Source organism: Protopterus annectens, chromosome 2.part1 (assembly GCF_019279795.1).
Source record: "Protopterus annectens isolate FY-2018-M chromosome 2.part1, PAN1.0, whole genome shotgun sequence".
NCBI lineage: Eukaryota > Metazoa > Chordata > Ceratodontiformes > Protopteridae > Protopterus > Protopterus annectens.
The window spans coordinates 1119760444-1119787331 of record NC_056729.1 but is presented as its reverse complement, the minus strand read 5'-3'; the positions used below and the strand labels follow the sequence as shown (position 1 = coordinate 1119787331).

Below are 26888 nucleotides of genomic sequence, written 5' to 3'. Positions count from 1 at the left end.
GAGCCTTTGCCAATATCCGAAAGCCCAGTGGTGACAGGTGCAAGCCGTCCCTAGCGAAGCAACGTGGCTTGTCGAGCATGTCATCCCAGGCTGACAAACACTGGATCCCCTTTGAATGACACCAAAATTTTAGCCAATTGTTAAAATCGATCATTTTGTCTTTGTACTGTGGCATCATTCTAGGTGAGGGTAAAATGCTGGTCAAGGTCAGGGTCATACCAGCCTGGGTACATGATCAGAGAGCTCCTCTATGTCTCTTTTCATGTACTCCAGGGAGGTACTTCTCAGGTCATTCACACCAGCATGTACAATGACTGAGTCATATTTGTATTTGCTTTGGAGTGACCTGAGTGCTTGCATTATGTGGCGGATCCTAGCACCCGACAGGCAGCTCACCATGACCTTCTCTTTATTCAGCCTGGTGAGCAGGACGTCAGTGTGTCTGACAATAGAGTCACCTATTACAAGAGTATCAGGTGTGTTATTCAGCCTTAAGGGCTGTGGCTGCTTGGCACACTGACTTTGTGGACTATGTGTTGTGCGTGTTTTGTTTTGAGGTAGCGTTTGCATGGATGTCTGCTTTGGAGTTCTCTGTTGCTTAGGTGGATTTTTATTTAGAGCCTCCGAGTATGTTTTTGTGTATTTATGTGTTTGGTTCTCTGATGTGGTGGGACTATGTGATACTGGAATTGTGTTGTGTGAGGTTACCGTCTCCTCCTGACTGGTTACACCAGTTTTGAGATGAGAGAGCTCAGCCTCCAGTTTGGCTAAATAGTTGCATCTCTCACACATATTTGAACCTGTTTGGAGGAGGAGAGGGTTGTCTGTGTACATGAGTCAGTTGTAACATTGCCTCAAAATTCCCAGATTCACCAGCTGGACTGGAGAATAAACCATTGACTGACCTTTGGACATGCTAGAGTAATATAGGGAAACTGAGTTTAAGACAGACCAATAGAGGACAGGGTAATCGTAGAGAGTATAAGAGTAAGTAGTGCTTATGGTTTAATAGTGCTAACTTGTAGGATTACTTAATTGGACCAGTGAAGGGCCTTAGAATGAGAATATGGTGTTTAAATTGAGAGATAGAGCTGTTCTAAGGGAAAAAGTGAAGAGCAGACTTTGTGGAGCCAGGAATACTTTAAACCCAATTAGGCGGCGCTGCCCGCTGTTGCGCTATGCACAAAAATGCGCAAAACCGCACAAAAGAGGGTTTTAAGAGAGGAAGATTAAGGCGTTAGGAATTGACCCAAAATGGCCAATAAAACTACAGTTTCAAGTCAGTAACCACTCCCACAGGGGCAGGCAGGCTGCTCAATGTTTTTCACTGCCACTGATCAACAGAGAGTCTTCCCTTTAGCCCAAGCAAAAAATAGCCTCCAAGAAACTTACAAACAGTTCAAGAACAGCAAGCCTGTAACTGAACTTTTTTAAATCTCAGAAAAGTGGGAAAAAAGCAAGATTTTTTTTTTTGTTCTTTGTTTTTTTCAGAGATAGCAGAGGTTCACAAGTATCAACAAGTTATAACAGTGCAGTAAATGACCCCACACAAGAGTGCTAGGCCAAAGAAAGATAAAATGCAAGTTTTGAGAAAAAAACGATTTTAAAAATAAGTGCAAACAGGAAATTCAGTAAACAGCTCTAGGTTGTGCTCTAAATACAGTTACTAATGCAGAAATCAAGTTTAACAAGCCAGAAAATGCTCAAAATAGGCGGCTATGCAGAAAAACTTAGCAAATAAACAGAGGAAAAATACTTAAAATCTCAAAAGTGGCTCCTTTCTTCTCTCAGCATTTTTTCCTCTTGGTGGGTGCTTCACCAACAGCCAACAAGCCTGAAAAGACGCCAAAACCACGAGGCAACCAGGTTTTAAGAGAGGAAGATGAAGGAGTTAGGAATTGACCCAAAATGGCCAATAAAACTACAGTTTCAAGTCAGTAACCACTCCCACAGGGGCAGGCAGGCTGCTCAATGTTTTTCACTGCCACTGATCAACAGAGAGACTTCCCTTTAGCCCAAGCAAAAAATGGCCTCCAAGAAACTTACAAGCAGTTCAAGAACAGCAAGCCTGTCACTGAACTTTTTTAAATCTCAGAAAAGTGGGAAAAAAGCAAGATTTTTTTTTGTTTTTTTTTGTTTTTTTCAGAGATAGCAGAGGTTCACAAGTATCAACAAGTTATAACAGTGCAGTAAATGACCCCACACAAGAGTGCTAGGCCAAAGACAGATAAAAAATAATGTTCCATGTTTGTAGTCCATCTTGCCTACATTCTTGCGTCCCTCCCTCTAACCCCCTTCCTGTTTCTGGAGGATCTGGTGGACTATTCTGGTGCTGTCTGACCTGGTTTTTAGTTGTTGTCCACCTGGCATGGATTGTATTACAAAATGTTTTGTCTGTATGTATACAGCTCTGATATTTCATACCTGTTAGGTACTTATTGCTTTCTTGCAAACATGATCTGGGGAATTGCTGTGAGGCACCATGGGATAGGGGTTAGACTTGAGCCAGTAAAAGTTCTCGAGCTTTAGTATCGGCCGAGTCAGAGCAGAATATCAGCTCCGAACCCATCCAGCAAGAATGCAGGTGAGAAGGACTACAAACATGGTAAGTACATAACTTCTTTTTTCTTCAGCAAAATGATCTCAGGTCTCAGTACCCTTATTTACTTTAATAGACTAAAAGCTTTGTTGCTCTACCCTGTATCATACAGACTCCTGAGGGGTCATCTCTGCTTAGCTTTATTTGCTATGAATGACCTTCTTTGAACTCCTTCATCTAAACAGAACAAGTGGTAAAGCAAAGACACATTCTAGTGACCTAAACCCACACTATCACATCAACAAGACCAGATGGAGCGACAAATACCTAACAACGTATACCGTCCATTTCTGAAATAGGCTTTCCTAACCTATCATGCAGAGTACTTCATTAGCAACCTTTAAAACCAGTTTGGATGACTTGATGGGAAATCACAAATTTTCACCATGAATATGTGGAGAAAGTTTACTTAATGGGGACACTGCTAGTTTCTTAGCAATACTGGGTGATTTGGGAGAGTTTTTTGATCATCTGTTTTGGCACTCAAGAACCTATGTAGAAGTAACAATTGTATATCTGTGTAATTCAAGCAATAAATATGGAAATACTTCAAGGATTCAAGGACAGACAACAAAGAACTATGGAATAAATAATAAAACAAAGAAAACCTGGTAAAAAGGTTGGCTTGAAATAAAGATATGGAAGAAAAATAGCAGGGGATAGAAGTTAATCTCTCTTTCTATATTTATGATAAACTACAAACACCTAAGCAAATAAGCAAAAGACAGAATGTGTAGTATAACTTGCACATGTAAAAAATTTGCATTCCAAAGTTAAACAGACTTGGGAAAAGAAAACATTCACAAAAGCACATCTAATTTGAAACAAAGTTTGCTACATAATATTTTGCAATGCTGCCCTATAAAAACTTTTATTTTCCAATTTAGAGTATGCCATACCTACTGGAGTATTTACATAGCAAAATATTGTTACTTCAGTTGAGGGAAACTGTTCCCTATATTTAAATGTTTGCAATCTACACTTTTGAGTATTGCAAAACATGTTTTGATGTTGAAGTCAGCATTTAATAGAAGTCCTAAATGCTAGTTAAGCAGTTACAACATGCTCTTCTTTAAGCACCTAGTATTTGCACTCCATTGAGAATTTAAGAATTATGACTCATTGCTATTAAGAAACAGATTCCCATATTTCAAGGTACAGGGTTTGATTGTGTCTGCATCCGTTTGTCTAATGTGTGACGCCAAGCAAGTCGCTTAACTAGACAGTGCTTCCAGGTCGCCCCTGAAAAGGGATGTTTGTGTCCAGTAGGCTTTCCCAGTTAATAAATGAATAAAATAACAAGAGATATACACTCCTAGCATGATTTGTACATGTAGTCCTTTATATACATTGAGACGTGAAGAAAGAACAACATTCATTGCTTTAGAATGTATCTCTAGCAATTTTCATCAGCAGAAAAAAACAAGTGGAAAACCAATGAGATGAAAGTGGCCACTGTAGGTGTAACAATTTAAACAAAATGGCACTTTTGGCAAATTATTTATCTGTTTACTTACCTAATTATTTTTGATTTTTCAAGTAAACACCATTAAGCAAGAAGTTATTTTACAGGAATAAATAAAACAAAAGTGTTGCACTTTATGTTCATTTCTTGCATACACCAAACTAAATCTAATAACAATTATATATATTTTTTCAAATAATAAATATGATGTCCTGAACAAACAACATGTGTTAGTCAATATAACCTTGTTATCACACACCCTATTGTTAAAACTCTTTATTGCCTTCTGCAAAATGTTAAATTACTGCCGTTTTTAAATTTTGTTAACTGGTAAGCCCACTGGGTACAAATGTTCTTCTTTAGGAGTCACCCATGAGCATTGTCTAGTTAATTAACTTGCTCATAGTCACGCAATTTACAGGCAGAGGCTGATGAATTAAACAGATGACTACAAGATAAAGCTCATTAGCTACTTGCTGGCTTAGCTATCTGAACCAAACTACAGGCCAGTCTCTCAGCTACTTTGACAGACTGCATTGATAATTTTATTCACAAGGCATAAATATAGTGAAAAAATCTAAAATAAACATACATAATTCTATATTCTTCTGTAGAATGAATTCTAAAATAAATACTTACTGGAGTTACAAAATTCATGAATTATTAAATCAAAAGAAAACTGCATACAAAAACCTTCAAACTATATCAAGTTCAATATAAGACGGCTGAGGTCAATGATTGTCAAAAAAAAAGCTCACTAAAAACAATCCAAATATGCAAAACACTTTATTTGAGTTAACTCTAGCCATCTTTTTGGTTTTCAGTAATAAGACCTCATTCAAACACATCTAAAACATGAAGGAGAAGAAGCAATAGTGTAGTGTACTTGAGCAACATAGTATCACAATAACAGAGTTAGCAGATATAGCTAACACATTAGCATACAGATTTGCCACAATTCTCAGATTGTGAAGGGTAACTCCTTTCAGTTTTCTTCCCTGGAATTTGATCCCACCTGAAATTACATCTGAAATGGCCACCTGTGCGTTCTTGGTTGAAAACAGCAGATGTTCTGTAGTCCTATCTCGCCTTCATTCTTACATATGGGTTCGGAGCTGATCCCCGGCTCCGACTCGGATGATTACAAAACTCGAAGTCTCTAAGTTGGCTCATGGCAAAGTATGTATCCCATAATGCACTATTAACAATCCCCAGATCTCGTTTGCTACTCTACGAGTTCAGAAGTGTTCTCTTTCTTGGCCGTGGCTAAGTGGAATATTTTTTCTTCCAAAATTTATACTGTTCTTTTTTTACTGTAATAGTTAGTTTAGTCTTAATAATTTACTGTTGTTAACTTACGAGTAGTTAGTGTGTTTCTGAAGTTTTATTGCTAATTGTTGTTGCTAATTGTTGGCCGTCACTTCTGCAGGCCTTCCTTAGTGTTATCCCTTTGTTTTCTGTTGTGCTACATATTGTTAATCTTTCTCAGGCATAGGTCAGTTTTTTAGTTAGAGGATCTACTTTGTCTTGTCTGTTGCTTGTTATTTTCTATCTCACCTACTCCTCTGTTCAGGGCTAGGTCTGTTTAAGTTAGAGGACCTAGTCAACTATTGCCTTCTCCCTTGTGTGCTTTTCTTCAGCAGGTCTAAGCCTGTTTAAGTTAGAGGACCTAGTCCTCTATTGCCTTTCTCCCTTGTGTGTTGTTTCTTGAGCAGGGCTAGGCCCGTTTAAGTTAGAGGACCTTGTCCTCTTCTTATTGTCTGTCTACTATTATAGTCTGTTGTCGTTGTTGTGGTAGTTATGTCTAAGGAAACTAAAGACCATAAACCTTTGGGTTTTAAGAAATGTTTAAAATGTTCACAAAAATGTCCCTGACTGACGGGCATAGTATTTGTGTGTATTGTTTGAGAGCCATATATCTACAGGAGACATGTACTTTTTGCCATTCTTTTAGTTCCCGGGTTCTCCAGTAAAGGAAGAACAAACTGATTTTGAAAGGTCTCCTTTCCAGTTTCAGCCCCAAGTTTTTTGGAGTCTATAGCTGAAGCCATACCTCGGAGCTGGTCCGACACTTAGAGCTCCGATTTTGCAGAGATCTTGATCCCCTACCTTGTCTTTCAGATCCTCCAGGAGTCTTTCTGAGGAGGATGTCGAGATGGTTTATAGTTTCTGTGTACTAGCCTAATGGCCCTGGAGTCTTTACAAGCCTAGCCCATAGGATTACCCTGGCATTATGCCACCCATTATACATTTCCTGAACTAAATGATGCCATGTCCTATGAATGCCTGAATCTGTAGTGTTCTGATATCAAGCAAGACTGCTAGTAAGACAGTGGACACTTCTCATAAGCAGGACTAAAGTCAGTTACTGCAGACCCCCCCCGCCTTTGGGACTACAATACACAATACACTTTGCATGCAAATTAGAGCAAAAAAAATTCTCCCAATTAGAATGTACTGATTTAAAAAAAACATGGTTCTCAATTTATGGTCAGTTATAAAAGGTATCATTCGTATAAGCAGTCTCATGTAAACACATGGCTAAAACTAATGCAATTAAAAATGTAAAACCTAATTGCACTTAGGCAAGCATGATTTGGAACTGGCTTTCATTATAACAGTTAAAAAGTATGTCCTTAAATTTAAAATAAAAGCTATGATTTTCAGTAATGTTTTTTCCCTGTGTTGCTGCAAAATACTCCTTGTACTTTTCAAAAGAGGATGCTGTTAGAAAGCACTGCTGCATTTTTTGGAATTCCATCCTGAATCTCAGACTCAATACCACAGTGATCCTGCCCAGTGTATTCTATGAGTTAGCAGCCAGCCAGTAAGTAGTGTTGTTTTCTATGCCCCAGCCCAAGATCTTAATAAAGCATGGCCCCGACTGCTTCTCCAGTGTGATGCTGGTACACACCTGATTTATACAGCATGAAGTCCTCATACACAGTGAAGGCCCCCTCCACGGGTCCAGTCTTATAAATTTCTTCCATTATGTTTTCAGGAGAGGAAGGGACACTATAGGTAGATCCACCGTAAATCTTGTCCTTTTCATATGAAGGAGTATAACCAGCATCACACTTTTTCACACAGGGTGGCGTGTCACCTCCTTCTCCAGAACATGGTGGCCGTGAGCCATTCATGTGATGTTCACAGGAAGGAATAGTACATGGCCTGCAACCTATTCCAGAACCATACAGCCTCCCCGACACCAAGCCATTTTCAGTCCATTACTGCCATGCTTCCGATGGATAGCCACCATTGCATCCCATTCCACACTCAAAGCTACAGCATGAAAGCAGATCTTCAGCAGATACCTCCACATTTTGCTTTCCCCCAGAGTGGATGGAGACACGGTCAGACATGGACTCTACAGCACCAAATCCCCAACATGAGCCACAAGATCCCTGATCCTAGATCTCTCGGATTGTTGGACAATTGGGCCACTGAGTTCATGAATCAAACTTATCAGGAAGCTTCACTTTTTCCAGAATAGGAAGTCTTTAAAGGCAATTTTGGACCATGCAGAATTGTACCACACAGACGCTTCAAATAACTCTGATCCACATTGTAAAAGTTTTGTCCAGCCTTCCATGTAGTATTTAATTTATTAATGTGGTGGATTATATCCTTTGGCCAGGTGGAGGAAGATGACAAGCTTCGAGAGTTGGCAAAACCCAGGAGGGGACAAACTGTAACTAATGAATGCCACATGATGGATGATGGCACAACTTAAATGCAAAACAAAAACCGCAGCTGATCATCACGACCTTGTCTGTAGTCCTCCCAAGCCTGTCTGGGAGGTGTTTAGACTTTTGAAGTCGTTGCTAGCAAATTTGTTGTCGGCTCCGACCCAATCGGTTCCGGAGCCGTCTAAGGCCGTATTACCTGCTTCTGTTCCTCCTCCGAGCCATGCCACTCTTTTGGAGCCAGATCTGTTGGTGCCATTTGTTGTGGGAATGTTGGTTCCAGCACCCTAAGTGGCTTTCTCAGAGCTGAGTTCTGCTCTGACACCTTCGGTGCCGTCCCTGGTGTCTAGGAGCCGAAGCTCACCATTCGGCCCTGATGTGGACGCTCGGACCTGAACTTCTTCGGTTCCGAGCCTACCAGTCAGTGCATCAGCTTGGCTGAGCTCGGATCCTACATCTGTCTTGGAGCTGATCACTCTGGAGCCGGGGGATACTTCTTCTTCCTCGGAACCGGTGGTGTCTTTGGAGCCGGGGGGATCTGCCTTTGAGATGATGAGGAGTGTGCTGTCTAGATCTTCAACTCTACACAAGGGTACTGATGCTCTTCAACCCTCAAGCTCCAACCTCTGTCTCAGAACCCTCTCTCTCTCTCTTGACAATAGAGACCCGCAGCCTCAGGAGCCCCCCTTGGATGGCCCCCAGTCTTCTGAGACCTCCCCAGAATACCCTTCTGAGGAACCTCCTCGGAAGAGAACTTGCAAGAGGAAGCACGTAGACTCCCCTGATGAGTCCATCACCTCTGACACTGACCTCGAGGAGTCAGAAGGGTCCCCTAGGTCATCCTCTAATGATGTCTCCTTTGTAGATATTCTAGAGATCCTGGAACAGAGAGGTGGCTGGCCCACTGTCACCCCTTCTGATGAGGAGTCAGTGTACCAGAAGGTTTTCGGGTCTCAACCTTCAGCCTCTTGGGTGATGAGCTGTTAAATTTGGTGAGTCAAAAGGTGAGGGAAACTCCTGACACTGTGGAACCAGTCCCTAGAAGGCCGAACAAATTCCTTTCGGCTCCTAAGGAAAAAGAGTTTCTGACCAAAAGTGTGCCTGTAGATGCCATGGTGGTGGCAGCAGCCACAAAGAAGGAACTAGCAGAAACTTCCTCATCTGTCCACCCACTGAATAAAGAGTCTCAAACGATGGACAGATACGGGAAGCGTATTTTTTCTTCAGCGGCTTTTACACTCAGATCGCTGAATTACCTCACCCATTTTACTAGTCTTCAAAGAGATCTCCTAAAAGAGCTAGGAGATACTCTCCAAGGTACTTTAACTGAAGGAGTCCCTGAGAAGGTTACTGCTCAGTTGTCCACCTTAAACTCTATTGTTAACTCCTCCATGAGGCTGATATCTTACCCAGCAGATGGCGTGACCAGGGTAGCGGGTTCAGGAATTTCCCTTAGGAGACACTCCTAGATGCGTTTGTGTAATTTTGTGGAGCCCTTCAAATCTACATTTACCAATGTCACCTTTGATGGTTCCTCTTTGTTTGGACCAAAGGTAAAAGACACACTCACCAGATGTGAGCAGGAAGGGAAGACTCTCTCTGCCGTGGGAGTATGTTTTTCCATCCCTTCTAGACCATACCCTAAAAGTCGGCGGGGGGGGGGGTGTGCTTCAAGAAATCTCAGAGATTTTTCCCAGATGCACAAGGGGCAGAGGAGAAGGAAGTAGTGGTAGACATCACCCTAGAGGCAGGGGGGGGTCCGCAAAACCAGGGTAACCCCGATTCTTTTTGTGGATGTCCCTATCAGCACTCCTGAAGAGACGACCAGCTGCACTTCTCTGGAGCCAGTTGGGGGTTGTTTATCCTTGTACCCAAAAGCCTGGCATGACATCACACAATGAAAGTGGGTACAATGGATAATTTCCAGAGGATACTCTATACCCTTCTCTTTCCCACCTCATCAAACCAAGAAAATCCCAGATGTTGCATCCAATCACAGAGATCAAGCAACTATAGAAGTCCAAAAGTTGCTTCAAAAGAGTCATCCAAACTGTCCCCACAGACCAGATAGGATTCAGAACTTACTCCAGATTCTTTTTAGTGCCAAAATGAACAGGGGACTGGAGGCCCATCTTAGAACTCAGCAAGTTGAAGGAATCTGTGAAGAAGTCCAAGTTCCGAATGGTAACACTGTAGTCTATTCTCCCCCTGTTAGGGAAAGACAATTGGATGTGCTTCATAGACCTCCAAGATGCATACTACCACATAAAAATAGGCAGAGCATCAAGGAGTCATTTATGCTTCTGGCTGGGAGACAGTCATTACCAATTTCGTATTCCGCCCTTTGGTCTCACCACAGCCCCCAAGGTGTTCACCAAATGCATGACAGTAGTAACGGCTCACTTGAGACGCCTTGGATTCAAAGTGTTTCCGTACCTGGACGACTGGCTCCTGACTGCCACCACCAGGCATCTACTTCTACATGCCAGGGATTCAACCATCCAAGTCTGTACTCAGCTAGGCATCTCTTTAAATTGGGAAAAGTCTGCCTTGTTGCCCTCTCAATATGTGACTTTTATAGGTGCAATGATGGCTTGCCTTCCTTCAGACAGAGTGCAAAATCTAAGACAACAAATATGCAGCCTGCTTCCCCATCACAAGGTCAAAGCGAAGACACTGCTCAAGGTACTTGGAACCATGGCCTCTACTATAACTCTAGTTCCGTAAGCCAGACTACATATGAGAATTCTACAGTGGCTACTTTTTTCCCAGTGGTCTATTCAACAACTGCCTCTGTCTCATCCCATTTTAATAATGGAATCTTGCAAAAAGAACCTTCGTTGGTAGATCCAGTCCAATCAACTAACGATAGGGAGACCATTCATTCCTCGCCAACTCGTTGCTACTGTGACCACGGATGCCTCTCAGATAGGGTGGGGGGCATTATCTAGGAAGGACAGTCCAAGGCATATGGCAAGAACACGAAGCTCACTTGCATAGCAATGTTCTGGAGATGAGAGCAGTGCTACTAGCATTGCAAGCACTTCATGACTTTTTTCCTCTAGGAACAGTAGCAATCCAATCAGACAATACGTCAGTGGTATGGTATATAAACAAGCAAGGGGGAACCCAATCCTACTGCCTATGTTGAGAGGCCCTACGTGTTTGGCAGTGGGTGATATCTTCCCACATCCAAGGGAGAACCAGTGTGATAGCTGACAAGCTCAGCAGGGCAATCTTGATGCCTCATGTGTGGTCTCTGAATCAGAAAGTTGCGGAACAGATTTTCTGCAAATGGGGACAGCCTTGATGTGATCTGTTTGCCACCCCAATGAACACAAAATGCAGCAACTACTTCACCCTTATCCTCCCTGGGGGGGGGGGGGGGGGGGGGACACACCGAGAGATGCACTTGTTCACAATTGGCCCTTCCTCCCTTTCCTCTAATATCAAACGTTATCCAGAAAGCAAAGACTTTGGTAAGCAGAATGATTCTCATCACTCTTTGCTGGCCTTGTCTGATTTGGTTCCCCTTCCTCGGGCCTCACCTTCTAGACAATCCGAGGACTCTGGACCAGTACCAGATCTTCGGATACATATGTCAGGCACATTCCATCCCTGTCTCCACACCCTCAACTTGACAGCGTGGCTGCTCCACTTCCATCCCTAGTCAGGCTTCATGATTTCTCCCCTGTGATTACACATATCCTGACTTCATCTCATGAACCTTCTACACGAAAATTGTATGCTAGCAAATGGAAAAGATTTTCCCTTTCGGCACAAGCTAGGAACATAGATCGATACACAGCCTCCATTCCCTTAGTATTAGAATTTCTAACCGAACTCTTTCATCAGGGATCATCTGCCACTGCAATCAAAGTTCAATTAGCAGCTATTTCCAATTTTCATTTGGGGCAACATGAACCTAATCTTATGGCTCACAGATGATGTAAATCATTTTTAAAAGGCACTACCTTACTAAGACCTCCTTTTCAAGAACCTATATCTACCTGGGATTTAAATTTTGTTCTTTCAAAACTTAACTCACCGCATTTTGAACCTTCACATGCATGTGATTTAAAGTTCCTTTCATGGAAGACCATTTTTCTGGTAGCGATTACATCTGCCAGGAATGTGTCAGAGCTGCACGCACTCTGTCAAACCTCCTTACTTGATATTCCATAGAGACAGTTTCCCTTCGCACTAACCATTCTTTCGTCCCCAAGATTTGTTCACAATCAAATATTAATCAAACTATTGAACTGCCAGTATTTTTTCCAAATCATACAAACAAAGTGGTGGAATATAAGATCTGAAGAAGGGAGTTCATTTGTCAGCAACCTGTGGGTCTTGGATCTGATATCGGATCCGAGCCGGCAACTTGTTTCAAGCTAATGGATCCGAGCTCCTAGCTCCTCCCTTCACCCATAATCCCCTGCTAACCCTCCATGACCTCAGATCTAGTTTGCCTCGCTTGTGGATAGCTGGATCCCCTTGAGCTCAGCAAGTGAATTGTCAGATAAGCGTATATTTTCTGTCAAACTTTCCTTTTTTGTTTCAAAATATAAAGTGTGTAAGTATTTCTTTAATTAGTCTTTTCCCTCCCTTCGTTTGGTCATTAGCGAGTGTGTGTGTGTGTGTTGTGTTTTTGGGACCTGTGTGTTTGTGTAGTTCTACCTTTACTTTTAAGTATGGCTGAGGCCCCAAAAGCCATTTTTTCGAAATGTACCGAGTGTGGCCATAAGCTCTCCCCGGGTGATGGCCACACTCGGTGCATTCGGTGCCTTGGGGTTGAACACCTCTCCTCAGGCTGTACCATTTGTGCAGCATTCAACCCCAGGGCACTGAAAGAGCGGAGGTCGAAGCTGGTCTTGGCAGGACTTTTACACCCGGACTCGGCTCCAGCCTCCGCTGCTCCCGTGGCTCCACCACAGCCTGTGGTTGCTGCCATTCCTGCCCCCCTTCCTCTGTCCGGGACTCAAACTCCCGATAAAGCGTTGGAGGACAGGGAGGCCAGGAGGGAGAAACGGTGGGAGAAGCACCACAAGCGGCGGGCCGAGACCTCCGTTTCGGCCGCGCCAGCTAAGCAGGCTTCTCCCTCCACTGCTTCTAGGTCTCCTCCTCCTTGGCTCCGATCCCCTTGTTTCTCCCCGGGGCCCGAGGAGGAGGAGGCCCGATCTCCATTGAGGTCATCGAGGCGGCATTCCAGGCCTGCCTCGGTGACCTCTTCAAAATCTACTTTTAGTATGTCTGATGCAGACTTGGACCGGATGATGCGAAGGTTCATCCAGGCCCAGCTGCAGATGGGAGTGCTCTTGCCTCCCCCCCCTTCGGGGGGGAGCTCGACACCTTTTTTCCACCCTATTGCTCCTTCTCCGACCCGCTATCTGGGTTCGGAGCATTCGGAGCCGAGCAGTGTTGGAGCCGGGGGTGGGTCGGCGCCGACAGTACTCGGTACTTCGGATCCGTCCCTGCCCTCGAGCCTGTCGGATCCGACCTCTTGGAGCCGTGGCCCGAGCTTTGGATCCGGGGGATTCAGTGTGCCTTCGGCTCTGTCCAGGTCGGAGCACACTGGTCCTTCGGATCCGATGGTCTCGGCGCTGGTTCTGATCCCTTCATCGGATCCAAGAGAGAGTGGTTCTCCCTCGGCCTTCGATGTTGTGGAGAGGGCTCTGTTGAGAGCATCCGGACCCCCGGTCCTTGTTTCGGCTCCTCCCTGTACTCCCTCTCTGCTGGGCCAGGCTTCCATCACCCGGCAAAAGGGACAGACTGCTTCAATGTCAGAGATGGTTCCATTGGAACAAGATGTTGCTAGCGAGGCCTCCTCAGACAGCCCCCCAAGGAAGTGCCCCGCAAGCATAAGTGCAAGAGGAGGCACGTGGACTCCCCTGAGTCCTTAACCGAGGACACGGACTTGGAAGAAGGGGAAGGCTCCCCAAGATTGCCCCCTGAGGATGTCTCCTTTGGAGACATCATGGAGATGCTGAGGATCAGAGGTGGGTGGTCTGCCCCCAAGTCTTCCTCCGACGAGTCCATGTTTCTGGAGGCATTCGAAGCAGGCCCGTCTACCTCTTGGGTGTCCCCTCCGGCCGACCCCCTGGTGGACCTCATTACCACCAGGGCGTGGAAGGATCCGGACACCATGGAGCCAATACCAAAATGCCCGGACAAAATACTTAGCCCCCCCTCAGACCGATCACACTGGAGTAAGGGCCCCCCCTAGATGCCATGTTGACAGCGGCAGCCACGAAGAGGGAATTGGCTCAGGAGAGCCCCTCAGTCCATCCACCGAGCAAGGAGTCCCACTCGATGGACCACTTAGGGAAGCGGGTTTTTAGTTCAGTGACCTTCTCGGTAAGGTCTCTGAACTATATGGCACATGTCATCAGGATGCAGCGGTATCTTATCAAAGAATACGCTGCCTCCCCCCGAGTCCATGTCGGCGGATGACAAGCAATTGTACTCCACCTGAATGGCCACTCTGAGATCAATTTCTAATACCTGTATACAGCTCTGATATTTCATACCTGTTAGGTACTTATTGCTTTCTTGCAAACAAGATCTGGGGAATTGCTGTGAGGCACCATGGGATAGGGGTTAGACTTGAGCCAGTAAAAGTTCTCGAGCTTTAGTATCGGCCGAGTCGGAGCTGAATATCAGCTCCGAACCCATCCAGCAAGAATGCAGGTGAGAAGGACTACAAACATGGAACGTTATGGTAAGTACATAACTTCTTTTTTCTTCAGCAAAATGATCTCAGGTCTTAGTACCCTTATTTACTTTAATAGACTAAAAGCTTTGTTGCCCTACCCTGTATCATACAGACTCCTGAGGGGTCATCTCTGCTTAGCTTTATTTGCTATGAATGACCTTCTTTGAACTCCTTCATCTAAACAGAACAAGTGGTAAAGCAAAGACACATTCTAGTAATCTAAACCCGCACTATCACATCAACAAGACCAGATGGAGTGACAAATACCTAACAACGTATACCGTCCATTTCTGAAATAGGCTTTCCTAACCTATCATGCAGAGTACTTCATTAGCAACCTTTAAAACCAGTTTGGATGACTTGATGGGAAATCACAAATTTTCACCATGAATATGTGGAGAAAGTTTACTTAATGGGGGCACTGCTAGTTTCTTAGCAATACTGGGTGATTTGGGAGAGTTTTTTGATCATCTGTTTTGGCACTCAAGAACCTATGAAGAAGTAACAATTGTATATCTGTGTAATTCAAGCAATACATATGGAAATACTTCAAGGATTCAAAGACAGACAACAAAGAACTATGGAATAAATAATAAAACAAAGAAAACCTGGTAAAAAGGTTGACTTGAAATAAAGATAAGTCAATCAAATGGAAGAAAAATAGCAGGGGATAGAAGTTAATCTCTCTTTCTATATTTATGCTAAACTACAAACACCTAAGCAAATAAGCAAAAGACAGAATGTGTAGTATAACTTGCACATTTAAAAAATTAGCATTCCAAAGTTAAACAGACTTGGGAAAAGAAAACATTCACAAAAGCACATCTAATTTGAAACAAAGTTTGCTACATAATATTTTGCAATGCTGCCCTATAAAAACTTTTATTTTCCAATTTAGAGTATGCCATACCTGCTGGAGTATTTAAATAGCAAAATATTGTTACTTCAGTTGAGGGAAACTGTTCCCTATATTTAACTGTTTGCAATCTACACTTTTGAGTATTGCAAAATATGTTTTGATGTTGAAGTCAGCATTTAATAGAAGTCCTAAATGCTAGTTAAGCAGTTACAACATGCTCTTCTTTAAGCACCTAGTATTTGCACTCCATTGAGAATTTAAGAATTATGACTCATTGCTATTAAAAAACAGATTCCCATATTTCAAGGTACAGGGTTTGATTGTGTCTGCATCCGTTTGTCTAATGTGTGACTCCAAGCAAGTCGCTTAACTAGACAGTGCTTCCAGGTCGCCCCTGAAAAGGGACGTTTGTGTCCAGTAGGCTTTCCCAGTTAATAAATGAATAAAATAACAATAGATATACACTCCTAGCATGATTTGTACATGTAGTCCTTTATATACATTGAGTCGTGAAGAAAGAACAACATTCATTGCTTTAGAATGTATCTCTAGCAATTTTCATCAGCAGAAAAAAACAAGTGGAAAACCAATGAGATGAAAGTGGCCCCTGTAGGTGTAACAATTTAAACAAAATGGCACTTTTGGCAAATTATTTATCTGTTTACTTACCTAATTATTTTTGATTTATCAAGTAAACACCATTAAGCAAGAAGTTATTTTACAGGAATAAATAAAACAAAAGTGTTTCACTTTATGTTCATTTCTTGCATACACCAAACTAAATCTAATAACAATTATATATATTTTTTCAAATAATAAATATGATGTCCTGAACAAACAACATGTGTTAGTCAATATAACCTTGTTATCACACACCCTTTTGTTAAAACTCTTTATTGCCTTCTGCAAAATGTTAAATTACTGCCTTTTTTAAATTTTGTTAACTGATAAGCCCACTGGGTACAAATGTTCTTCTTTAGGAGTCACCCATGAGCATTGTCTAGTTAATTAACTTGCTCATAGTCACGCAATTTACAGACAGAGGCTGATGAATTAAACAGATGACTACAAGATAAAGCTCATTAGCAACTTGCTGGCTTAGCTATCTGAACTAAACTACAGGCCAGTCTCTCAGCTGCTTTGACAGACTGCATTGATAATTTTATTCACAAGGCATAAATATAGTGAAAAATTCTAAAATAAACATACATAATTCTATATTCTTCTGTAGAATGAATTCTAAAATAAATACTTACTGGAGTTACAAAATTCATGAATTATTAAATCAAAAGAAAACTGCATACAAAAACCTTCAAACTATATCAAGTTCAATATAAGACGGCTGAGGTCAATGATTGTCAAAAAAAAGCTCACTAAAAACAATCCAAATATGCAAAACACTTTATTGAGTTAACTCTAGCCATCTTGGTGGTTTTCAGTAATAAGACCTCATTCAATCACATCTAAAACATGAAGGAGAAGAAGCAATAGTGTAGTGTACTTGAGCAACATAGTATCACAATAACAGAGTTAGCAGATATAGCTAACACATTAGCATACAGATTTGCCACAATTCTCAGATTGTGAAGGGTAACTCCTTTCAGTTTTCTTCCCTGGAATTTGATCCCACCTGAAATTACATCTGAAATGGCCACCTGTGCATTCTTGGTTGAAAACAGCAGATGTTCTGTAGTCCTATCTCGCCTTCATTCTTACATATGGGTTCGGAGCTGATCCCCGGCTCCGACTCGGACGATTACAAAACTCGAAGTCTCTAAGTTGGCTCATGGCAAAGTATGTATCCCATAATGCACTATTAACAATCCCCAGATCTCGTTTGCTACTCTACGAGTTCAGAAGTGTTCTTTTTCTTGGCCGTGGCTAAGTGGAATATTTTTTCTTCCAAAATTTATACTGTTCTTTTTTTACTGTAATAGTTTAGTCTTAATAACGTACTGTTGTTAACTTACGAGTAGTTAGTGTGTTTCTGAAGTTTTATTGCTAATTGTTGTTGCTAATTGTTGGCCGTCACTTTTGCAGGCCTTCCTTAGTGTTATCCCTTTGTTTTCTGTTGTGCTACTTATTGTTAATCTTTCTCAGGCATAGGTCAGTTTTTTAGTTAGAGGATCTACTTTGTCTTGTCTGTTGCTTGTTATTTTCTATCTCGCCTACTCCTCTGTTCAGGGCTAGGTCCGTTTAAGTTAGAGGACCTAGTCCACTATTGCCTTCTCCCTTGTGTGTTTTTCTTCAGCAGGTCTAAGCCTGTTTAAGTTAGAGGACCTAGTCCTCTATTGCCTTTCTCCCTTGTGTGTTGTTTCTTGAGCAGGGCTAGGCCCGTTTAAGTTAGAGGACCTTGTCCTCTTCTTATTGTCTGTCTACTATTATAGTCTGTTGTCGTTGTTGTGGTAGTTATGTCTAAGGAAACTAAAGACCATAAACCTTTGGGTTTTAAGAAATGTTTAAAATGTTCACAAAAATGTCCCTGACTGACGGGCATAGTATTTGTGTGTATTGTTTGGGAGCCATATATCTACAGGAGACATGTACTTTTTGCCATTCTTTTAGTTCCCGGGTTCTCCAGGAAAGGAAGAACAAATTGATTTTGAAAGGTCTCCTTAAACCTTCCTTTGAGGAGGATTTAGATAGTTCTTCCTCTTCTCACTCCAGGTCTCCATCTTCAAAAAAAGAGAAGGTTAAGTCGGTGAAAAGACAGTCTCCTACACCGACTACCAAATCAGGACCTCCAGAGAAAGTTGCCAAAATTGACTCCTCTGCCTTTGGAGCCAGTTGAGGTTATTGATATAGACTTTCCACTTTCAGCCCCAAGTTTTTTGGAGTCTATAACTGAAGCCATACCTCGGAGCTGGTCCGACACTTAGAGCTCCAATTTTGCAGAGATCTTGATCCCCTACCTTGTCTTTCAGATCCTCCAGGAGTCTTTCTGAGGAGGATGTCGAGAGGGTTTATAGGTTCATAGGTGTGTACTAGGCTAATGACCCTGGCGTCTTTACAAGCCTAGCCCATAGGATTACCCTGGCATTATGCCACCCATTAAACATTTCCTGAACTAAATGATGCCATGTCCTATGAATGCCTGAATCTGTAGTGTTCTGATATCAAGCAAGACTGCTAGTAAGACAGTGGACACTTCTCATAAGCAGGACTAAAGTCAGTTACTGCAGACCCCCTCCCCCCGCCTTTGGGACTACAATGCACAATACAGTTTGCATGCAAATTAGAGCAAAAAATGGTCTCCCAATTAGAATGTACTGATTTAAAAAAAACATGGTTCTCAATTTATGGTCAGTTATAAAAGGTATCATTCGTATAAGCAGTCTCATGTAAACACAAGGCTAAAACTAATGCAATTAAAAATGTAAAACCTAATTGCACTTAGGCAAGCATGATTTGGAACCGGCTTTCATTATAACAGTTAAAAAGTATGTCCTTAAATTTAAAATAAAAGCTGTGATTTTCAGTAATGTTTTTTCTCTGTGTTGCTGCAAAATACTCCTTGTACTTTTCAAAAGAGGATGCTGTTAGAAAGCACTGCTGCATTTTTTGGAATTCCATCCTGAATCTCAGACTCAATACCACAGTGATCCTGCCCAGTGTATTCCATGAGTTAGCAGCCAGCCAGTAAGTAGTGTTGTTTTCTATGCTCCAGCCCAAGATATTAATAAAGCATGGCCCCCGACTGCTTCTCCAGTGTGATGATGGTACACACCTGATTTATACAGCAGGAAGTCCTCATACACAGTGAAGGCCCCCTCCATGGGTCCATTCTTATAAATTTCTTCCATTATGCTTTCAGGAGAGGAAGGGACACTATAGGTAGATCCACCGTAAATCTTGTCCTTTTCATATGAAGGAGTATAACCAGCATCACACTTTTTCACACAGGGTGGCGTGTCACCTCCTTCTCCAGAACATGGTGGCCATGAGCCATTCACGTGATGTTCACAGGAAGGAATAGTACATGGCCTGCAACCTATTCCAGAACCATACAGCCTCCCCAACACCAAGCCATTTTCAGTCCATTACTGCTGTGCTCCCGATGGATAGCCACCATTGCATCCCATTCCACACTCAAAGCTACAGCATGAAAGCAGATTTTCATCAGATACCTCCACATTTTGCTTTCCCCCAGAGTGGATGGAGACACGGTCAGACATGGACTCTACAGCACCAAATCCCCAACATGAGCCACAAGATCCCTGATCCTAGATCTCTCGGATTGTTGGACAATTGGGCCACTGAGTTCATGAATCAAACTTATCAGGAAGCTTCACTTTTCTAGAATAGGAAGTCTTTAAAGGCAATTTTGGACCATGCAGAATTGTACCACACAGACGCTTCAAATAACTCTGATCCACATTGTAAAAGTTTTGTCCAGCCTTCTATGGAGTATTTAATTTGTTAATGTGGTGGATTATATCCTTTGGCCAGGTGGAGGAAGATGACAAGCTTCGAGAGTTGGCAAAACCCAGGAGGGGACAAACTGTAACTAATGAATGCCACATGATGGATGATGGCACAACTTAAATGCAAAACGAAAACCGCAGTTGATCATCATGACCTTGTCTGTAGTCCTCCCAAGCCTGTCTGGGAGGTGTTTAGACTTTTGAAGTCGGTGCTAGCAAATTTGTTGTCGGCTCCGACCCAATCGGTTCCGGAGCCGTCTAAGGCCGTATTACCTGCTTCTGTTCCTCCTCCGAGCCATGCCACTCTTTTGGAGCCAGATCTGTTGGTGCCATTTGTTGTGGGAACGTTGGTTCCAGCACCCCAAGTGGCTTTCTCAGAGTTGAGTTCCGCTCTGATACCTTTGGTGCCGTTCCTGGTGTCTAGGAGCCGAAGCTCACCATTCGGCCCTGATGTGGACACTCGGACCTGAACTTCTTCGGTTCCGAGCCTACCAGTCAGTGCATCAGCTTGGCTGAGCTCGGAACCTACATCTGTCTTGGAGCTGATTGCTCTGGAGCCGGGGGATACTTCTTCTTCCTCGGAACCGGTGGTATCTTTGGAGCCGGGGGGGATCTGCCTTTGAGATGATGAGGAGTGTGCTGTCTACATCTTCAACTCTACACAAGGGTACTGATGCTCTTCAACCCTCAAGCTCCAACCTCTGTCTCAGAACCCTCTCTCTCTCTCTTGACAGTAGAGACCTGCAGCCTCAGGAGCCCCCCTTGGATGGCCCCCAGTCTTCTGAGACCTCCCCAGAATACCCTTCTGAGGAGCCTCCCTGGAAGAGAGCTTGCAAGAGGAAGCACATAGACTCCCCTGATGAGTCCATCACCTCTGACACTGACCTCGAGGAGTCAGAAGGGTCCCCTAGGTCATCCTCTAATGATGTCTCCTTTGTAGATATTCTAGAGATCCTGGAACAGAGAGGTGGCTGGCCCACTGTCACCCCTTCTGATGAGGAGTCAGTGTACCAGAAGGTTTTCGGGTCTCAACCTTCAGCCTCTTGGGTGATGAGCTGTTAAATTTGGTGAGTCAAAAGGTGTGGGAAACTCCTGACACTGTGGAACCAGTCCCTAGAAGGCCGAAAAAATTCCTTCCGGCTCCTAAGGAAAAAGAGTTTCTGACCAAAAGTGTGCCTGTAGATGCCATGGTGGTGGCAGCAGCCACAAAGAAGGAACTAGCATATTCTTCCTCATCTGTCCACCCACTGAACAAAGAGTCTCAAACGATGGACAGATACGGGAAGCGTATTTTTTCTTTAGCGGCTTTTACACTCAGATCGCTGAATTACCTCACCCATTTTACTAGTCTTCAAAGAGATCTCCTAAAAGAGCTAGGAGATACTCTCCAAGGTACTTTAACTGAAGGAGTCCCTGAGAAGGTTACTGCTCAGTTGTCCACCTTAAACTCTATTGTTAACTCCTCCATGAGGCTGATATCTTACCCAGCAGATGGCGTGACCAGGGTAGCGGGTTCACGAATTTCCCTTAGGAGACACTCCTAGATGCATTTGTGTAATTTTGTGGAGCCCTTCAAATCTACATTTACCAATGTCACCTTTGATGGTTCCTCTTTGTTTGGACCAAAGGTAAAAGACACACTCACCAGATGTGAGCAGGAAGGGAAGACTCTCTCTGCCGTGGGAGTATGTTTTTCCATCCCTTCTAGACCATACCCTAAAAGTCGGCGGGGGGGTGTGCTTCAAGAAATCTCAGAGATTTTTCCCAGATGCACAAGGGGCAGAGGAGAAGGAAGTAGTGGTACACATTACCCTAGAGGCAGGGGGGGGGTCTGCAAAACCAGGGTAACCCCGATTCTTTTCGTGGATGTCCCTATCAGCACTCCTGAAGAGAGGACCAGCTGCACTTCTCTGGAGCCAGTTGGGGGTTGTTTATCCTTGTACCCAAAAGCCTGGCATGACATCACACAATGAAAGTGGGTACAATGAATAATTTCCAGAGGATACTCTATACCCTTCTCTTTCCCACCTCATCAAACCAAGAAAATCCCAGATGTTGCATCCAATCACAGAGATCAAGCAACTATAGAAGTCCAAAAGTTGCTTCAAAAGAGTCATCCAAACTGTTCCCACAGACCAGATAGGATTCAGAACTTACTCCAGATTCTTTTTAGTGCCAAAATGAACAGGGGACTGGAGGCCCATCTTAGAACTCAGCAAGTTAAACGAATCTGTGAAGAAGTCCAAGTTCCGAATGGTAACACTGTAGTCTATTCTCCCCCTGTTAGGGAAAGACAATTGGATGTGCTTCATAAACCTCCAAGATGCATACTACCACATAAAAATAGGCAGAGCATCAAGGAGTCATTTATGCTTCTGGCTGGGAGCCAGTCATTACCAATTTCGTATTCTGCCCTTTGGTCTCACCACAGCTCCCAGGGTGTTCACCAAATGCATGACAGTGGTAATGGCTCACTTGAGACGCTTTGGATTCCAAGTGTTTCCGTACCTGGACGACTGGCTCCTGACTGCCACCACCAGGCATCTACTTCTACATGCCAGGGATTCAACCATCCAAGTCTGTACTCAGCTAGGCATCTCTTTAAATTGGGAAAAGTCTGCCTTGTTGCCCTCTCAATATGTGACTTTTATAGGCGCAATGATGGCTTGCCTTCCTTCAGACAGAGTGCAAAATCTAAGACAACAAATATGCAGCCTGCTTCCCCATCACAAGGTCAAAGCGAAGACAATGCTCAAGGTACTGGGAACCATGGCCTCTACTATAACTCTAGTTCCGTAAGCCAGACTACATATGAGAATTCTACAGTGGCTACTTTTTTCCCAGTGGTCTATTCAACAACTGCCTCTGTCTCATCCCATTTTAATAATGGAATCTTGCAAAAAGAACCTTCGTTGGTAGATCCAGTCCAATCAACTAACGATAGGGAGACCATTCATTCCTCGCCAACTCGTTGCTACTGTGACCACGGATGCCTCTCAGATAGGGTGGGGGGGCATTATCTGGGAAGGACAGTCCAAGGCACATGGCAAGAACATGAAGCTCACTTGCATAGCAATGTTCTGGAGATGAGAGCAGTGCTACTAGCATTGCAAGCACTTCATGACTTTTTTCCTCTAGGAACAATAACAATCCAATCAGACAATACGTCAGTGGTATGGTATATAAACAAGCAAGGGGGAACCCGATCCTACTGCCTATGTTGAGAGGCCCTACATGTTTGGCAGTGGGCAATATCTTCCCACATCCTGGGGAGAACTAGTGTGATAGCTGACAAGCTCAGCAGGGCAATCTTGATGCCTCACGAGTGGTCTCTGAATCAGAAAGTTGCAGAACAGATTTTCCGCAAATGGGGACAGCCTTGATGCGATCTGTTTGCCACCCCAATGAACACAAAATGCAGCAACTACTTCACCCTTATCCTCCCCCGGGGGGGTGGACACACACCGAGAGATGCACTTGTTCACAATTGGCCCTTCCTCCCTTTCCTCTAATATCTCTCTCTCATATCCAGAAAGCAAAGACTTTGGTAAGCAGAATGATTCTCATCTCTCTTTACTGGTCTTGTCTGATTTGGTTCCCCTTCCTCGGGCCTCACCTTCTAGACAATCCATGGACTCTGGACCAGTACCAGACCTTTGGATACATATGTCAGGCACATTCCATCCCTGTCTCCACACCCTCAACTTGACAGCGTGGCTGCTCCACTTCCATCCCTAGTCAGGCTTCATGATTTCTCCCCTGCGGTTACACATATCCTGACTTCATCTCATGAACCTTCTACACGAAAATTGTATGCTAGCAAAGGGAAAAGATTTTCCCTTTGGGCACAAGCTAGGAACATATATCGATACACAGCCTCCATTCCCTTAGTATTAGAATTTCTAACCAAACTTTTTCATCAGGGATCATCTGCCGCTGCAATCAAAGTTCAATTAGCAGCTATTTCCAATTTTCATTTGGGGCAACATGAACCTAATCTTATGGCTCACAGATGATGTAAATCATTATTAAAAGGCACTACCTTACTAAGACCTCCTTTTCAAGAACCTATATCTACCTGGGATTTAAATTTTGTTCTTTCAAAATTTAACTCACCGCATTTTGAACCTTCACATGCATGTGATTTAAAGTTCCTTTCATGGAAGACCATTTTTCTGGTAGCCATTACATCTGCCAGGAATGTGTCAGAGCTGCAAGCACTCTGTCAAACCTCCTTACTTGATATTCCATAGAGACAGTTTCCCTTTGCACTAACCATTCTTTCGTCCCCAAGATTTGTTCACAATCAAATATTAATCAAACTATTGAACTGCCAGTATTTTTTCCAAATCATACAAACAAAGTGGTGGAATATAAGATCTGAAGTAGGGAGTTCATTTGTCAGCAACCTGTGGGTCTTTGATCCGATATCTGATCCGAGCCGGCAACTTGTTTCAAGCTAATGGATCCGAGCTCCTAGCTCCTCCCTTCACCCATAATCCCCTGCTAACCCTCCATGACCTCAGATCTAGTTTGCTGTGCTTGTGGATAGCTGGATCCCCTTGAGCTCAGCAAGTGAATTGTCAGATAAGTGTATATTTTCTGTCAAACTTTCCTTTTTTGTTTCAAAATATAAAGTGTGTAAGTATTTCTTTAATTAGTCTTTTCCCTCCCTTCGTTTGGTTGTTAGCGAGTGTGTGTGTGTGTTGTGTTTTTGGGGCCTGTGTGTTTGTGTAGTTCTACCTTTACTTTTAAGTATGGCTGAGGCCCCAAAAGCCATTTTTTTCGAAATGTACCGAGTGTGGCCATAAGCTCTCCCCAGCTGATGGCCACACTCGGTGCGTTCGGTGCCTTGGGGTTGAACACCTCTCCTCAGGCTGTACCATTTGTGCAGCGTTCAACCCCAGGGCACTGAAAGAGCGGAGGTCGAAGCTGGTCTTGGCAGGACTTTTACACCCGGACTCGGCTCTGGCCTCCGTTGCTCCCGTGGCTCCACCACAGCCTGTGGTTGCTGCCATTACTGCCCCTCTTCCTCCATCCGGGACTCAAACTCCCGCTAAAGCATCAGAGGACAGGGAGGCCAGGAGGGAGAAATGGCGGGAGAAGCACCACAAGCGGCGGGCCGAGACCTCTGTTTCGGCCCCGCCAGCTAAGCGGGCTTCTCCCTCCACTGCTTCTAGATCTCCTCCTCCTCGGCTCCGATCCCCTTGTTTCTCCCCGGGGCCCAAGGAGGAGGAGGCCCGATCTCCATCGAGGTCATCAAGGTGGCATTCCAGGCCTGCCTCGGTGACCTCTTCAAAATCTACTTTTAGTATGTCCAATGCAGACTTGGACCGGATGATGCGAAGGATCATCCAGGCCCAGCTGCAGATGGGAGTGCTCTTGCCTCCCCCCCCTTCGGGGGGGAGCTCGACACCTTTTTTCCACCCTATTGCTCCTTCTCTGACCCGCTATCCGGGTTCAGAGCGTTCGGAGCCGAGCAGTGTTGGAGCCGGGGGTGGGTCGGCGCTGACAGTACTCGGTACTTCGGATCCGTCCCTGCCCTCGAGCCTGTTGGATCCGACCTCTCAGAGCCATGGCCCGAGCTTCAGCTCCGGGGGATTCAGTGTGCCTTTGGCTCTGTCCAGGTCGGAGCGCACTGGTCCTTCGGATCCGATGGTCTCGGCGCTGGTTCTGATCCCTTCATCGGATCCGAGTGGGAGCCAACTTTCGGATCCAAGAGAGAGTGGTTCTCCCTCGGCCTTCGATGTTGTGGAGAGGGCACTGTTGAGAAAATCCGGACCCCCGGTCTTTGTTTCGGCTCCTCTCTGCTGGGCCAGGCTTCCATCACCCGGCCAAAGGGACAGCCTGCTTCAATGTCACAGATGGTTCCATTGGAACAAGATGTTGCTGGCGAGGCCTCCTCAGACAGCCCCCCCAAGGAAGTGCCCCGCAAGCATAAGTGCAAGAGGAGGCACGGGGACTCCCCTGAGTCCTTAACCGAGGACACGGACTTGGAAGAAGGGGAAGGCTCCCCAAGATCGCCCCCTGAGGATGTCTCCTTTGGAGACATCATGGAGATGCTGAGGATCAGAGGTGGGTGGTCTGCCCCCAAGTCTTCCTCCGATGAGTCCGTGTTTCTGGAGGCATTCAAAGCAGGCCTATCTACCTCTTGGGTGTCCCCTCCGGCCGACCCCCTGGTGGACCTCATTACCACCAGGGCGTGGAAGGATCCGGACACCATGGAGCCAATACCAAAACGCCCGGACAAAATACTTAGCCCCCCCTCAGACCGATCACACTGGAGTAAGGGCCCCCCCCGTAGATGCCATGTTGACAGCGGCAGCCACGTAGAGGGAATTGGCTCAGGAGAGCCCCTCGGTCCATCCACCGAGCAAGGAGTCCCACTCGATGGACCGCTTAGGGAAGCGTGTTTTTAGTTCAGCGACCTTCTCGGTAAGGTTTCTGAACTATATGGCACATGTCATCGGGATGCAGCGGTATCTTATCAAAGAATACGCTGCCTCCCCACCGAGTCTATGTCGGCGGATGACAAGCAATTGTACTCCACCCGAATGGCCACTCTGAGATCAATTTCTAATACCTCTATGCGGCTATTGTCCCACGCCACAGAGGGTGCCGCTTGGGCTAGCGGAGCAGGCCTAGTCATGAGACGTCAGGCCTGGCTCTGTCATTGTGATTTTGCGGAGCCTTTTAAAGCGTCCTTTGCGAACACCCCCTTCGATGGTTCTGCCCTGTTTGGCAAAACGGTTTGCGAGACACTTGTCCAGAGCGAAAAGGATGGGAAGACGTTGTCTGCTGTCGGAGTCCGCTTCTCTGCTCCCCAGCGGTCCTTTTCGAAGAACCAAAAGGGTCAGAAGAAGATGTGGTTCCGGAAATTGCAACATTCCCAACCTGCTCCGGACAACCAGTCCTACCGTGGCAGAGGAGGACAGGGAGGACACCGCCACAGGGGCAGAGGGGCTCTAAGAAACTTTGGGTCCAGAGAACCTTTCTCTGAGTGGCCCGCACAGCAGCCCTGAAGGGTTGTCCGGCTGCTCCACTCTGGAGGCAGTCAGGGGGCACTTCTCGGAGCACCTAGCAGCATGGGAGTCCATCACTACAGACCGCTGGGTGCTTCGTATCATATCCAGAGGGTAGAAA

The 26888-nt window shown here is 44.5% G+C and overlaps 1 protein-coding gene across 5 annotated transcripts in view; it reads left to right on the top strand.

The window, feature by feature from the left end:
* LOC122794349 (cysteine-rich secretory protein 2-like) overlaps nucleotides 1–26888 on the top strand; it is a 641399-nt gene that overhangs the window by 107818 nt on the left and 506693 nt on the right. For all 5 annotated transcript variants that reach the window (XM_044062663.1, XM_044062664.1, XM_044062665.1 and 2 more), the window contains one exon: nucleotides 60–63. In XM_044062663.1, the coding sequence (XP_043918598.1) occupies nucleotides 60–63 (4 nt within the window). The remainder of the gene's footprint in view (nucleotides 1–59; nucleotides 64–26888) is intronic.